At 43.2% G+C, this 15,965-nt stretch overlaps 2 protein-coding genes across 4 annotated transcripts; one reads left to right on the top strand and one right to left on the bottom strand.

The window, feature by feature from the left end:
• PSMC3IP (PSMC3 interacting protein) lies at positions 1 to 4,287 on the top strand. Of its 2 annotated transcripts, none has more exons than XM_078593904.1 (9): positions 1 to 553; positions 787 to 835; positions 1,226 to 1,326; positions 1,487 to 1,576; positions 1,782 to 1,893; positions 2,860 to 3,005; positions 3,139 to 3,192; positions 3,323 to 3,382; positions 3,666 to 4,287. In XM_078593904.1, exons 2-9 carry the CDS (start codon positions 811 to 813, stop codon positions 3,720 to 3,722), a joined length of 645 nt encoding a protein of 214 aa, XP_078450030.1. In that variant the 5' UTR covers positions 1 to 553; positions 787 to 810; the 3' UTR covers positions 3,723 to 4,287. The 2 variants fall into 2 exon arrangements, with proteins under 2 accessions (XP_078450030.1, XP_078450029.1); XM_078593903.1 differs by having other exon boundaries at positions 198 to 632.
• A 111-nt stretch (positions 4,288 to 4,398) lies between these two features.
• LOC144718294 (mineralization regulator ANKH-like) lies at positions 4,399 to 12,801 on the bottom strand. 2 transcript variants are annotated; one of them, XM_078593901.1, is made up of 12 exons: positions 12,642 to 12,801; positions 10,868 to 11,084; positions 10,213 to 10,331; positions 9,910 to 9,993; positions 9,534 to 9,698; positions 9,215 to 9,349; positions 8,130 to 8,222; positions 7,665 to 7,763; positions 7,413 to 7,542; positions 6,012 to 6,135; positions 5,215 to 5,314; positions 4,399 to 5,009 (listed from the first exon to the last, which is right to left on the bottom strand). In XM_078593901.1, exons 1-12 carry the CDS (start codon positions 12,726 to 12,728, stop codon positions 4,848 to 4,850), a joined length of 1,515 nt encoding a protein of 504 aa, XP_078450027.1. In that variant the 5' UTR covers positions 12,729 to 12,801; the 3' UTR covers positions 4,399 to 4,847. The 2 variants fall into 2 exon arrangements, with proteins under 2 accessions (XP_078450027.1, XP_078450028.1); XM_078593902.1 differs by having other exon boundaries at positions 4,717 to 4,991.
• Between the last annotated feature and the right edge of the window lie 3,164 nt (positions 12,802 to 15,965).

Consider the following 15,965-nt stretch of genomic DNA (forward strand, 5'->3'; position numbering starts at 1 on the left):
CACTGACACAGTCACTAGTACAGTCACTAGTACAGTCACTAGTACAATCATTAGCACAGTCACTAGTACAGTCACTAACACAGTCACTAGTACAGTCACTAGTACAGTCACTAACACAGTCACTAGTACAGTCACTAGTACAGTCACTAACACAATCACTAACACAGTCACTAGTACAGTCACTAGTACAGTCACTAACACAGTCACTAACACAATCATTAGCACAGTCACTAGTACAGTCACTAACACAGTCACTAGTACAGTCACTAGTACAGTCACTAACACAGTCACTAGTACAGTCACTAGTACAGTCACTAACACAATCACTAACACAGTCACTAGTACAGTCATTGATACAGCCACTGACACGGTCACTGACAAAGCCACTAACACAGCCACCGACAGCCACTAACGCTCACACACTAACTCCTAGCACCCTACAAATACGTACACAACCTAACAACTCGTGTTACAATAATTAACTCAACTCAGTAAATAACTTTACACTACTCGTGTCAATGACAACGCGCTTGGTGAGCGACTCGGCTGCCTGGTGAGTGTCCCGTGAGCCACAGTGCCTGACCCGACGACCGGAATCGGTGACCTTGTCCGCTGAGGGTATAGGCTGGCAGGTGAGCGACCCCTTGGGTAACTATGTAGTCGTGAGTGAGTGACTGAGCTGCCTGGAGAGTGACTTGGCTGCCTGATGAATGGCAATGTATGCTGAGTGACTTGGGCTGTCTGGGTGATTCGACTGAGGTGTCTGGCTTTTCTGCGCTGCCGCAGGTGAACAAGTATCCGGTCATCACCATGAGCAAGACGAAGGACGCGACAGGCGAGTGTCACCCTGGGCCCGCTCTGTTCCACCAACTCACCACCACTCTGTAGCGAGGGAATTGGGGACCAGCGTTCATCGTGGCCGTGACTTGAGCTCTGCGAAGGCGAGCAGTGGGCCCTGTTTCAGCCTCGTCCACGCAGAGGGCCTGAATATTTGCCCTGTCGACTGACAAGAGGCCCCTGGCCTCTTCGTCATGCAATCTTATTGACGTTAGAGCAGATGCGCTTACGTGGCTTAGACAGGTTGACCTTGCATAAATGCTGACAGTAACAGCAGCAGTCTGTGTGGCATTTGCACCCTTAAATGTTCACGTTTCTGGAATTGGTACATTGATAGACCGAAATTTTACATGTTTAATGTGAGATGACAATTTTTCTGTCTTATCAGCCCCTGGAGTGATTTTAAATTACCTGAATCACCAGAATCGCCCATACAGTGCTCAAGATATACAGGGAAACCTGAACAAGCAACATGCCTTCGGAAAGACGGTGAGCATTTGACAGATGCACGTATGTTTTTTCAAAAACGATTAATAGGAAAATAAATATCCTCACAAATCGACCGTTTACAAATGTTATTTCAAAGTGCATGCTGGCTTTTTTTTCAGTATATCTGTTTATGCCTGGTGTCCTGTAATTGTTCACACAGGCTGTGGTAAAAGCCCTGGACCAACTTGCTCAGGAAGGGCAGATCAAAGAGAAAGTTTATGGAAAGCAGAAGATTTACTTTGCCAACCAGGTGAAAAACCAACACTTTTTTCCCCACACAAAGCTGGCATTTAAGACATTTCCTTAATGCATTTAGCAAATTAGAGATGTAAGAATCCTTCGTGTTTATAGCCGTGTAAATTATCAATTGGAAAAATGTACTTGAATAAACAATTTTTTTGTTGTCTATGGAAATTGCTCAAAATTATGACAAAATATTGTTTGATTTTTTTTAGGACCAGTTTCCGATAGTTGCAGATAATGAACTGAAGGACCTGGACCAGAAGGTCGTGGAGCTCAATCAAGGGATAAAGGAGAATCAGCAGGTCTGCAAGGAGCTGGAGACAGGTAAGGCATACTGCTACATTGCCCCACTGCACTGCCAAGTATTCCCTGAAAATGTGCAGGTTTGTGTGGTGCATATACAGTTGTGCACTTCAGGCAAATATTTTACCTTGTGCATTATTATTATGAATCTAAGGCAATGAAATGGAATGGCAACTGATGGGGAAATAATCTGACATTTGCTTGTGCTTCATAAATAATTTGGTTCATATAGAGTAAGAGTTCCTCTTTTTTACCAGTATTGCATGTGTTACCTTGCTGTGTTTAACTGACATACGTGGGGTGCGTTTGTAATGTGTGACAGCATGCACAAATGTATGCTCCTGTATGTGTGAGAATAGTAGTATCCAATCATATACGTACTGTCAGGTATTGTACATCTGAAAGAGATCTGATGATGATTTATACAACATGGGGACCTGGCCAAGGTGAATCTTAAAAGTAAAACCTTAGTCTTCTTGGTTCTTTCCCTTCTACGTGACACTACCGAAAGAACCAATAAGATTAATCCCTGCAGTCACGAAAGCTTTAAATCGAAAAATAAAACCTTAGTTTTAGAAATTTTGTAAGGTTGTAATGCTGTAAAGAATCAGAATGTTTTATGTCAATATGAAACACAGCAGCTTCGGGAGGCCTTCATCCAGCAGTGGATTACCCATAGCTCATACTAATTCCTTCATCAATCACCCAAGAAAGCCACGCTGTTTCCAGCATTGGGGTTGTATTTAACACCAATGCCTTTTTTGGTTTTAGCTATGGGAAGAAACCAGATAACCCAGAGGAAACCCATGCAGAATAAGGAACGAACATACAAACTCCACACAGAAAGCCACCCGAGTCAGGAATTTAAACCAGCTCCTTGGTGTGAGGCAAAAGTGATACCACTGCACCACCCTGCTGTCCATGATCATCATGAAGCATCATCATGAAGCAAGGCAAGAGCCGTAAACATGGGCTGTGTGTGTGTAGAACTGCGAGGATTGACTAACTCCATGGTCACCGAAGACCTAAAGGGGGAGACAGAGCGGCTGCGTGCAGACTGCTCCGCACTAGAGGAGCGGCTCAACACGATCAAAAACTCTTCTAATGTCGTCACGCCGGAGGAGAAGGAAGAGGTACATTTATGATGGATTTTATGCGGTATGTGCTGTTGTATAAGCAAGTTCTGACTGCTACGTTAGATCTAGAATCTTCTGTTGATAAAGAAGATGTATTGTTTAAAATATTGAAGTTTTTGTTCCTTTGTAGGTGTACAAACATAGGGTTCAATATGTGAAGGAGTGGAGAAGAAGAAAGAGAATGGTATGGCTGATGCATTGGCTGGGTGTGGTTTAATTTACCAAAGCAACGTTGCATTGAACTGGGACTTAATTTGATATTGTACATTTCCTTAAAGATATGTTGTAAAATATTGGTTAATCTTATTTTACAGGCTACAGATATGATTGATGCAGTTTTGGAAGGCTACCCTAAGACTAAAAAACACTTTTACGTAAGTGCAAACATTTTTTTACTTTGCCAAAAGAACGAAAGTTTTTTTTTCTCCAAATATTTGCCATCCTGTCTTGAGACCTTCAGGATATGTGTAGGTTATATGCTTACCATGATGACCATACTGAAGATTGAGATACTGTGTCTAGATGATATTTGACACATAGAACATCACTGAGAGATGAGACTGCATGTAGACGTTTTATAAATCCAAACTGGATTGTAACTACAGCAATATCAATGTTCACTGTAAAATATGTTGATATATGTTTTCTTATTTTTAGGAGGAAGTTGGCATTGAAACAGATGATGATCACAAGGTGACCATCCCCAACATTTAAATTCAGTACAACTGCTTTCATGACTTTAATAAACTATTGTACAGTTGCTTTACAAACTGGTGTTTTTTTATTTCGCTCTAATGCTGGAAGCATATATAAATCATTACATCTGTCTTGTACTGGGGGAACAATAACTCTCATAGAGACAATGAGTTCAACGAGAGTATGCAGTTGTGTTGCTATGAGTGATACACTTACAGTAAACCGGGAAAATAAAAAAAGGGTCAATAAAATGGCTTGAATTTGCTGTTGTGCTAAATTATATAGATTCGAGAATGTGCTTACAGTGGGTTTGCATTTCGTCAATGAAGCTTGTGTTTCCTTTCTGTTCATGCCTGTTATAAAGTGATGCTAATTACAGTGGCAATCCAATTCAACGAGATGATAAAGATATGAGTGGAACAATATCAGCTGGCTTCTATAATACCATGCAGCAAAATGTTCGGTGCATAGATTGATGGTTTTAAGCAAATCTGATTTTGGAATATGACTTGCTCCATATGTTTGCCATCAATAATAGCAGAAAATATCCACACCAATAAAAGTGCCTTGTGCTTAATAAGTATTGTTGCAGATGTATTGACTTTGTTGGCTTTAGATTGTATCACGTGGTTTTAGTTGCTGTGTTTTTTATTCAAACACTTAAAATGAAGAAATAATAGCATACCTTCAACGGTTCATTCTATGGTAAGAAGCCTTTTTTATTTGTCACGAACAAACATTTTTAAGAACTTGTACATATTACAAATAAATTGGTGTGAATTTGTTACATCAAGGCATTTCTTGTTTCCCCTGAACTAATGTGGTCATATGCACATGTATTATACGTACCTGAATTAAATTTAGTAAACATTTATACACAAATGAAATCCAAAGATGAATAACTGTCAAATTAAAAAAATTATAAAAACCTCAATAATAAATATCCACCTCAACAAAGACGTGTTTTTATATTTTGACACAGGCTGCACAATACTGTAAAGAGGTCCTTTGCCTTAAATGCTGACCAATTACATATCTATGATTCCACTGTGGCCCAGAGGTCAACTGTCTTGATTGAGAGCTCTCAGAATGGTGGAGTATTTGCTCTGTTGCAAGCTGCCGTTTTTACTGGTCTGAGTATTGCTATGTGTACAGCCCTTTTCTGTGTGGAACGGTAGTGGCACCGGTCGTATCGCTGATAAGCGTGGCACGCTCACACGTCCCGTCATCGTAAATGCTCCAGTCGCTCTCGTCTGATGGCTCGGACGTCTCTGCACTCGGCAAGCCCTTTGGGACATCAAGCAGCTTTAAAAACAACAAGAACACAAATAAAGAGAAATGACTATAAAAAAGTATCAACGTTTCCAACGTGATTACATTTACTTGTGAATAATGCATGCAATATGTGCCCATCTGAACTTTATTTGGCAATTGATTGTAATTTATTTCAATTCCCATCCCCAACAGTTGTCCTTTTATGCTTTTAGAGCAGAGAGATAGGTAACCATGCCTGTTTGTAGCAGATGTAGCAGAAAGCAACCATCACAGAGAAGGCCTCGCCGAGAAAGGCCGCCAGCAGTGATCCCACACCCAGAGCGGCACCGTGCACACTGCACACCACCACACACCATGTGTGCACAGCCGTCACATCTCCCGTCAAACTCGAGAAGCAAATTGAAGAATAATGTATGGTCTAATTTGTGTTCATTTGATGTGCAAGCATGTGTTTGACACTCTAATAAAAGATGGTTAAGCTGGGCGCTCATAGTGAAGTCGATCAAACGCCCAATGTTTGGCAGTGTGCACATTTTAAGCATAGACATGTTTAAGTATTGTATTTGCCTAATTCAAATCCAAATATTTGGTTCAGGTCAGTGTACCACAACATTGTATAAAATAAACTATTTTTATTTTAAGTCATTGTTCAAAATACATTTTATTTTTTCAAATTAAATGCTTCAAAAAATGAAAGTTTCAGGTTACAAAAAGTGCACCAATCAGTTAACAGAAGAACTCAACTTAAGAAACAGTAGACAAAATACCTGTATGTATTTTGGGGATTGACAGCCCACTGTGGGAAAATGAAGTGGTTGTCATATACATAGACTTAGCCCTGCCATAGGAATGGGAAATTTCCATAATTAATTTAGGGCTATGAACAGGAGTTGATTGCTACCTCGATGCTCATTTGCACAAGAAACCACTCTAATTAGCATGTGTACATTGTGATGCATTTGTTGACAAATGTGTTGCGTTTTCTGATTTGTACATTGTGGTTCTGTGAATGTTCTTTGTGTCAATGCCCACCCGAGGTAGGGTAGGGCGAGGAGGCAGCTAACGAGTACAGTGAGTCGAATAAACGGGCTTGGGGCCATGATTCGCGTTTTCTTGAGCATCATGAGCCATCCACTCAGATGTGCACGGATTGTAACTGTGAAGGAAAGAGACATGACGATCACTCGGTATCTAGCAGTGGCAGAAGGTAATGCTCTAGCACAATATCGAATTGACCTTGGTGATACAAAGTGTGACAAGGTAGGCGATTTTGAATCCTGCTTATTGCATTTATTTCTGTAATTTATTTATTTAAACATGCAAAGTTGAATTTATATAGATAATTATTGTCGATCGACAAATAATAAAATTGTAAAATAAATAAAATGGAAACTAAATTAGTCTTGAGATAGCTAGTATTCTCTCTGGTTGTGACATTATAAAGATAAATAATGCATGTGGTTAATGTTTTAAATAGGAATGATAAATCCATCACAGCAAAATCAAATGGAACCTTATTTTCAGCTGAGCTTCCAAATCCAAATCGGACAGATATTAATCTTTAGCGCTTGACCGTTAAAAGAAGAAATATACAAGAAATTACAATTTGCTATTTTTTTTAAGTCCTGGTAATACCAACAACAGTGAGTAACAATAACTGCATCTGCATCAACCTTGGGGTGGACCCTGGCTGGTATGGCTCAGATGAAATGTGTCATTTGTGATCAAGGGTGGGATGTACTAACTTCTCACTCCATGGTCATTGTTTTTAACTCTCGCACCATTGATAATTGTTTTTTTTTACCCTTTTATCTGGCAACAAAACTGACACCTTTTTTACGAGGAGTCATGTTTGCATAGACCACAATACCTGCGGTCATAATGCAAACAAAAAACATAACTCTGATAATGTGCACTGTCCTTGAAGTTGATTGGTTCACACCCGAAACAGCTTTCCTTAGAGCCTAGTCTCACATGGGTTGGACCAGATGACGCCAAAAGGCGCACAACTCAAAGACAATGCACCATCAGAGTATGAGAGCTCGGAGTAAAAAAGGTGTCAGTTTTGTTGCCAGATAAAAGGGTAAAAAAACAATTATATTTTTTACTGCCAAATGAGGTACCAATGGTCTCGCACCATTGTAAATATTTCATTCTCATCATAATCAACCATGATCTATCCACTGCTGGACAAAGACCTCCCATAGCCATCATTAACTCTTCAGGGTATGACGATGCAACAATCTGCCTATCTCTTGGAACACAAGTTGATCTCTATACTACTCCATAGTGGATGCTGTCTTGGGTGTGTACCCATTTCTAGTTTTGAAAGTCCTCCCATCGAGGGAAGACATTTAAATAGTCGAGGGTTTTTTCAGATCCCATGATGATGCACATGGGAAGCATGCACAGCTGGAAAAAGCGAGCACTTACTTGGGATTGGAAAGAACGAAAAAATTTGAAGTGGAACAATGCAGCGTTGGGCAAATGTGGGCTCCAGCCCAATGATGGTCACCAGAATTTTCTGAGCCAGGCCAGGGAACCAGAACATCAGCAGGCACAACTGTGGCAGAGTATGGGAACATTGTTTTATACGAAAGACATAACAGAATCAGAAAGTACAAATTTTGCTGTTAGGCGATTCACCAGAATTGTATTGGTAAAATTATCATGAATTGTACTTACGCTGAAGGCAGTAGCAAAACAGGCTGCTGTGAAGTTCCTTATCTCTGCAGGAGAGAAGTATCCTCCAGGTGTTGACAGTGAGCGGTTTCTGGGATTAGTCTGTAGCATACAGTTGTTGTACAAGTAAAACCCCTAAAGTATAGGCTGCATTTTCTAAATATGCAAAAATTTAGAGTGACCTTCAAATGTATATCCTGCACATTCTTAGAGGCTGAAAATACATTTTCTTGTTTGGTTATATGATTCCAGCGTGGTGTTAAACCCCATGGGATTATTGGGTAATAAATCATCGCATTTGCAATTGCATTTTAGTTGAGGGAGCAGTTTTCACCTTCATGGTTCATTTAGCACTATTGGTGTTGTATATAAGCCACACAAATAAGTTGGGTTTTTTAACGAGGCAGATATTTCCCACATAAAAATTACGTGTTATGTTTACATAAATATACAGATTCAATGTTGTACCTTGCAAAAAGCTGGGTATATTGTTCTCAGGTCTCTGAGCCATCCATAAGGCATGTGTCCCACTGGATAGGTTGTTGTCATGATTGCTACAGCCTACAGGAAGGCAACACAGCAATCAGTGTATAAAGCAGTGTGTTTGTGACAGGCTGCACTTGTAACAGGACTTGGCAGAGTATGAAATCAGATTTACACATCATACCCATAACTACATTTAAAAATATCTCTACAGTGGACAAGATAGTAAATAAGCAAACGACAGCTTCTTTCACATATCTGTTCCTCCATATGAAAAAATAACAAATGTTTACATATCCCGTTAGCCCCAAGGCCTTCTAGGATTGCATCATGTCAGCAGGATGTGTTCAACACAAGCAAACTGGCCTCGACACTGAGCATCCCAATAGGAGAATCATGAATTCATTCTCTGCTTATTTATCTTGTCGTTTGTACTCTCCACGATGCTGATGATTATTTCGTTTTGCATTGTCTGTTTTTTCGTCGAACTGGGACCGCATCTGGTGGGGAGGGTCCTTGCCTATCGAAATCTGGCAGTTGGCTAACATTGCTGCGGGCAGGCTTGTGAAACGCTGAATGTCAAAACAGGTACAAAGTTTTATTATTTTATCCTGCTGAGATTATGCACTCCCAGAGTGCCAGATGGCTGATGGGATGTGTAAAAATACTTTACATTTGTTACGGTAAAGCCACGTAGATAGAAGAAAAATAATAAAAATATCACGACGTTTCGGTCGCAACACAAGCAATCGTCATCAGGTGAAAAATATAGATCTCCCGCTATATTTTTTCACCGAAAGACCTAAAGAATATAAATTCCTGCAGTCACGAACGCTTTAAGTCAAGATTTAGCCGTATGATCTGTTTATTTTTACGTACATTCTCCACAACGACACTGCTTGTTTTGTTTACAATGACTAGTTGACTGCACACATATTCAAGCGACATTTCACTGCACACGGGTTTCCTCATTTAAATATTTCATATTAATCTTTTTTGTAGTTTTCTTCAACAACAAACATATAAGCAGTATAACCAAGTACGTAATGGAATGTCAATCGTTGCATTACCTCCGTGGCAGCAGGTGTTCCACGGAGGTCTCGAGATACCAGCAGATGGACAATGGGCCGACTGATTCTCTGGGACGCCAGTATGAGTGCCAATGGCCACCAGAAGTTGAGCATTCTGCACACCGATACCTCTGTCTAAACATACACCCCAAGCGTTCATAAATGCACAGTCACAATCCTGCCAGAGAACCATGTGGACGAAGAACTATTTTATGCACATTCTTCAAAAATTCTCAAATAACGATTGGTCTATAAGTCAGGCATTATTGTAATATTTTTCTAAAAGCATTTGAAATAATGTCTTCAATCGTGTTCTCACCACATCGGGTCTGGCTTCCTTAAGAAGAAGGCCTTGCACCTTGATGTAGTAGGTAAGGCAAACCATGGCGAGTCTGACCATGGCGCCGGTGTATAAGGCCAGGATGGGGACCAGCAGCGGGTCACACTCAATCCTGCTATGTACAAACGCTGTCACAAATGCAACCTGCCGACACACCGAGAGACATTTTTGGTAAGTGCAGCTCAAACCGGTTGCCAAAGGTTAGAAAAAGTAGCAGCTTGCCTCCAATGGACATATTTTAAACATTTGTAGTTGAGACATGGCATAAACTGATCGAATTGTGAAACTTAATCCTGAAGATTTTTTTTTTAATTCATAAATGTCAAAGAATGCACTGTGTTGCGGCCTGACTTGCCTGTGCGCAGACATCAGAAACGGAGGCACCGCCTACAATCATGGTGTACTTGTGCTTCAGCAATATGCCCACATGTGTCCACGCCTGAAGGGAACATATAAATACAGCTGAAATCGTTGGTATTGTTGGCAAAGACTACAGTATTTGCCTTGCTTACATTTTTAAATTGCAACTACAGTATTTAAAAAAAAGTGTTTTTAAGAGCACTTGTATACTTTATGCATAATGCTCTCTGGATAAACATTTTTTTTTCTGGAAGAGCCCTAAGTTGGATGTTGGTGTAATGAGTCACCAGTAACTCACCAGGGCATCAACTAGAGGATAAGCCGCCAGGTACAGAAAAGCCTGCCGCGTTTTTCTCCCAACAGCCTCGTCCACTTGATGTAGCCGATCAATGGTGTAATAACCCAAGTCAGTGAGCGCTGTGAACAATGAGAGTTCCACATTAGTGATCACATAAATGCATCACACACTTTTCCCCAGCATTTGCATTGACAAAAAGGCCAATTATTTTTACACCCAGTCGTTGTTGCTGAGCAAAAAAAATTTCATTCAAGAAATATTGATCAACCACGATACATTTTGAGCCGTGAGCTGTATTGAGGCGACAATAATTTGACTACATCTTAGTGCACACCTATAAACGGTTACTCTCTCCACAACATCAAGAAGTCACTTAATGAGCAAAGTGGGTCTGCACTGAACTCTGCTTCTTGTGCCTATTCTGCACAATTTCCTCCAGTTATTCATCTTGCTCCGAAGTTTACTTATGACTTACAAATTAAAAAGACTAAGCTATTGCATAACTAATCTCGGCAACTAAATAAAAACTAAAACCATAAAAAGCGTGGAAGCATCACAAATAAAAAATCAGCTATAATATAGTCAGGAACTATTTGCCAACATTTGGCTGCACGGGTCAGATGGGGTAGAACCAGAATGATGAGCATCTGCTGACCAATGAGCATGTGGAAGGCAGCCACCATGGCACCGGTAACGGCCATGCAGCCCAGGGCCTTGGAGCGCTCCCGCCGGCTGCTCACGAGCACGAGCCCCACGTGCTTGAAGTCGCTCATGGGTCCCGTGAAGAACTTCATAAGGGAGTAGGCTAGGCCATAGCTGGCCAGTGTCTCCACCGAGTTGCTGTTCATCGACGCTATCCCACGATTTAACACCTGGGGTAAAACATTCAGATACTGTACTTTAATTTTAAAATTACAAGCAGCGTTTCATTTCACGAAAGTAAACTACCTATAGTGTAACAAAGCTGCGCACAATGTTAATTTGTCACAGATGGAACTTTCCATCTCAAATAAGCGTTAAGCAAATTCGTACAGAGTTTAACTTCCTTGTGTGCTGATAAAAATTAAATGATGCTGCCATCAGCATTGCACAGGATGTTGGTTGGAACCACCTTCCTGGTGACTACCGTTTAGTAACCAGCATCCTGATGGAAGTTGCCAATATCCTGTGCAATGGTGTTAACAGCTTAACAATTTTATCAGTGCACACACGAGCAAGTAACAACTTGCACGTATTGGTCCCGTGAATTTGATATTCTATAATCTGCTTATTTACAAATGTAAGATAATTAATATTTGCTCATTTTTGTTAACATTAGGTGCCATACATATATCCTAAAATTCAATTTCATAAATGTTTTCATTTATGAATATTGCAGACATATACATAAGGCCTGTTTCGTTTAACCCTATTATATACCACGTTTCTAGGGACTGCCAACTTGAGTCCTTATTTTTCCTTAGAACTGGAGTTCATGGAGGACAACTAAAATTGGTTTGAAAAAAGTGGCGGCTGATGTAAATTTCAGAGTTACTCGAGCAAATCACATATTGGAGGCAGCTTTAACCCATAAATACCGGATATTCCAGGTCGGCCCAAAACGTGACGTAGAATGTAGAATTTACTTGAGTTGTACAGTTCATGGGAACGTACTAACGTGCACATACTCTGGTGGCAGCGAGTATCCAATAACAACAACCATCATTGTGCGTAGATAACGTAAGTCAATTATATCATGAACGCCAATGTATACATGTGTGCTAACCACGAGAGGAATTTAGGAGAGATTTTGTGTAGAGCGCAGACTACGATGGTTTACTCTTCATGTACGTTTAGGAATAGTTAAAGGCATGAATGGCACTTAATGCCAAAAAAAAAGTGTTCATATCTCTCTGTTGTGTGCACCACGGATGATGCCTGCTCAATCTACGGTTGTGTGTGCGTGTTGTGGCTTTGTGTGGGATTTGGTCCGTTTTATAATGAATGTAACAGCGTTATGGAATGATATTAGCATGAATGATGGCTATAAAAATTTAAAGTATTATTCTGATCCCTGGCCACGCCACGCTAACAGCAGTGACACGTTCCTCCTGCATCCTGGCATCCGTGTGTCGAAGTGGTCTGTTAATATATCAGCATGAATGCGTCCATGTGCTGATGCTTGTGTGGACGTAATATTTGATGTGTGTACGCTATATAGGTCGAGGAACACATGCAGTATGCGCAATTTACGCAAGGTGTTTGTGCGCAGTAAATGTGAATTGAGTTGCACGTATCAGCTGGATAATCCTTGCATAGGCGACGTTCCATCACAATTAACTATTCGTATAAAAAAAAACATTCAGTCAGCATGTGGATGCACACACAGATCTTGCACATGTGCGTGCGTCTGTTGCGTAGGTGTAAACGTGCGTGTGGTGGTGGCTCACCTGCTCGCTCAGATCCGAGGCCAGGATGGTGACTGCGAGAGGGGCGAGGAATCGCACCAGGGGCCAGTACCTGCCCAGGATTGCCATCCCGTCACCGGCCTCTGGACACTACCAACAACAGCAACGACCGAGGGAGCGAGCCGAGTGCCCGTGCCGGTCACAGCCACCGCCCCCAGCTTCCCACCACACGACACGTGCACCCCCCACACCACCACACCACCCGTGCACCCCCCCCCCACACCACTACCACACCACCACACTACCACACGTGCCCCCCCCCACCACACACCACCCGTGCCCCCCCCCACACCACACACCACCACCACACCACCAACCCAACCCTTGCTTAACAGCGTTGTCTGTGCGTGTGTCAATATGCGTATGCGTCTATACGCGCGTTTGTGTGTGCCTATGCGTGGTGTCTTATACTCCCGTTTGTATGCCGAAACGCGTGTGTCTGTGTGTGTACGTGTGTCTGTCGATGTGTGTGTCGATGTGTCTGTGTGTGTGTGTGTCTATTCGTGTGTATGCGTACGTGCGATTCGATGTTTTTTTGTACGTTTGTGTCCGTGGCGTGCGCACCCCGGGCGATGTTAATGATTGCGCTTGGACGCGGTGACACTAAATGTATGCAGAGGATGATGAGTAAGTGTCGGGATGGCGGGCATGAGAACGAGTGTCGTGTCCACTGTGCTGGCCCCTTCTCTCTCTCTGTCTGTATCGGCAGACTCGTGTATTGATGTATTCATATGCGTTGGGTCCGTGTGTGCGCTTGCGTGAATTGGAAGCGGTGGAGTCGCGAATAGCGAAGAGCGCCCTGCGCTACGAGCCCGGCCACCCGAGTTTCGGTTTCTGCTCACGGCCACCAAACACGATTCTCTGAACCGGTTCTTGGCCTCCTAGGGAGAGACAAAGGCGGCCGGGCGTGGTGCTGGCCACCCACCCCTCGTGCTGGCCTCGTTAACGGCAATTGTCCCAAACGTCAATTACGGTTATCTTTGTTGCACGTGAGATGCAATCAATTGCATCTTCTGTGCAATGGTTTGTGACATCAAGATGCTGTCCGTTCAACAGATAACTTTTTTCTTCCTAAAACCAACCGAATATGATTGAAGTTGTACTGGTAGGAACCTCCTGGTTCCACCAGCCCACAGGGGATTATTGTGTCCGTCCGTCGTGAATCAAAAAATGGGAGGGGTGGGGCTGGGTGGAGAGGGGAAGGTGGAGAGGGGCTGGGTGGGGAGGGAGGGGAGAGGCTGGGTGGGGAGGGTGGGGCTGGGTGGGGAGGGGCTGGGTGGGGAGGATGGGTGGGGGGAGGGAGGGGTGGGGCTGGGTGGGGAGGGGCTGGGCTGGGTAGGTAGGGTGAGGTGGGGCTGGGTGGGGAGGGGCTGGGTGGGGAGGATAGGGAGGGGCTGGGTGGGGGGTGGGAGGGGTGGGGCTGGGTGGGGAGGGGCTGGGTGGGTAGGGTGAGATGGGGCTGGGTGGGAGGGGTGGGGCTGGGTGGGGAGGGGCTGGTCACCCCGTGGTGCCCTTATAAAACTCAACGTTTAACCTACTAACGCCGGCTTGTGCCCGCCCTCACAGTCGGGCATATTTGCGGAATACACCACGCCGCCGTTGACCCTGGCCATTGACCGAGCAACCCAACGTTCCTACCAGCTCCCTCCGCAGGAATGTGTTGTTTGGACTTGAGATAAATAATACGTTCTATAGACACTGATGTAATTTGTTCACATCCTGTCTGGCATGTACGATTTAAGTTATAGATGTGAACTGCACATCTCCGGTTGCTATGCAATACCCACTGACCATGCAGCTATTAAGGCATCATTGTATATATTTCCATTTTCACGCGATATAATAGGCTGTCAAGTTTACTATTCTTTTTTACAAACATTAAATATACTACGAAACGCAACCTCACATTTCTATCAATAGAATGACTATTGTAGTATCCAACTTCAATGTTTATTTATTGTCTGAATCTATTTCTAAAGCTCTGCATTCTGTTATCTGACATGGAACAACCTCTGGCTTATTGACATGCACATGTGCAGGTGGCATGCATTTTATAACGGGCTAATATTTCAGTAGCTTCTATTCTGCATACATTTGTGAATAATCCGTTTGTTTTATATAACCCCAATATTGTAGCTTTTCAAATTCTTCATCCATTAAACATAATCTTGTCATGCCCTGTGTATACTGCCACACGTTTTAATGACAACCCTATTCTGATCAAATACTCCTACATACGTTTCAGAAACTCGACATTTAGCTCAGAGTATTATTGCTGTTTCTACTCATTTAAATATGCAGTAACATCGGGGATGTGACTGTATGGTGCCGGCCCAGAAGGGTCGCGCCGTTCGATGTTCCTACATCGTGGACAGCACCGGCTGTGTGTAACACCAGCCCTAGCGGGGCTTGGCGAGCACTGGGATAGTGCGGGCACCACGCACAGCGTGTGGTGGGGGCTCCCACGAGGGGGAGTGGGTGAGCGTCAGCCCAGGGGCAGGGTTGCCCCGGGTCATGGCACTCTGGTTGACCCCGTAGACACGTGATCCGGAGAGTCCACACAGGGGGCCCCAGGTGGGGGGGGAGGGCTATTGGGTGGTCACGTGTCCGGGGAGAGCTCTTGAGAAGGATCGAGAGAGAACGAGAATGCTCGAGAAGGCTGGGCGGGGCCAAGGGCAGAGCAACCCCGACCGTAGGGGGATATAAGGCAGGTCCCTGAGAGGGACCGGGGTCGCTACATTCGACAAGCTGGAAGCTCAACATCTGGAAGCGGGAAGCTCTACGTCTCAATCTGAAGCTCTTCGTCCTACGAGGCCCGACTGAGCGTCCGACCCTTCGTAGCAGTAACTCCTCTGTATAGAGTAGTTAGCTGGGTGGTCCCCACCATAGGCTGTATCTGGTGAAGGGGCATGAAACAACTTTTGAGGTGCATAAACTATTACCAACATCAGTGGCAGCTTTGTGGCAATTTGAAGGTCGTTGCTCTCTTGCTTGGTCTGCAGACTGGATACACAAAGTGCTGCTGTTTTCTCTGCAAATGGGATAGTCGTGCGATAGATTCTAACTACATCAAGATATATTGGCCACTCCGACAGTCATTGGAGCCTGAGAGGAAAAGTGTTCAGCATATACCACTTCTTGAATCAAGGAAGTTTTTTTACCACCCTTACACATCAAGCTGGGTCTGGTGAAGAACTTTGTCAAAGCCATGGACAAAACACAAGCAGCTTTCAAGTACCTCTGTGGAAAATTTCCAAGGTTAAGTGAAGCTAAGATAAAGGAAGGTGTCTTTGTTGGTCTTCAGAT

The sequence above is a fragment of the Lampetra planeri genome, chromosome 1, assembly GCF_965212315.1.
Source record: "Lampetra planeri chromosome 1, kcLamPlan1.2.h2, whole genome shotgun sequence".
NCBI lineage: Eukaryota > Metazoa > Chordata > Hyperoartia > Petromyzontiformes > Petromyzontidae > Lampetra > Lampetra planeri.

Bases quoted from the DNA above. Each gene is read 5' to 3' on its own strand.
- PSMC3IP (XM_078593904.1), top strand. From the start codon at position 811: ATGAGCAAGACGAAGGACGCGACAG. The intron at 1,327-1,486 runs GTGAGCATTTGA...TTGTTCACACAG, and splicing joins AACATGCCTTCGGAAAGACG to GCTGTGGTAAAAGCCCTGGA. The intron at 3,006-3,138 runs GTACATTTATGA...GTTCCTTTGTAG, and splicing joins CGCCGGAGGAGAAGGAAGAG to GTGTACAAACATAGGGTTCA.
- LOC144718294 (XM_078593901.1), bottom strand. From the start codon at position 12,728: ATGGCAATCCTGGGCAGGTACTGGCCCCTGGTGCGATTCCTCGCCCCT. The intron at 7,543-7,664 runs GTAAGTACAATT...ACTCTGCCACAG, and splicing joins GTTTTGCTACTGCCTTCAGC to TTGTGCCTGCTGATGTTCTG. The intron at 5,010-5,214 runs GCATGGTTACCT...TTGTTTTTAAAG, and splicing joins GCTACATCTGCTACAAACAG to CTGCTTGATGTCCCAAAGGG.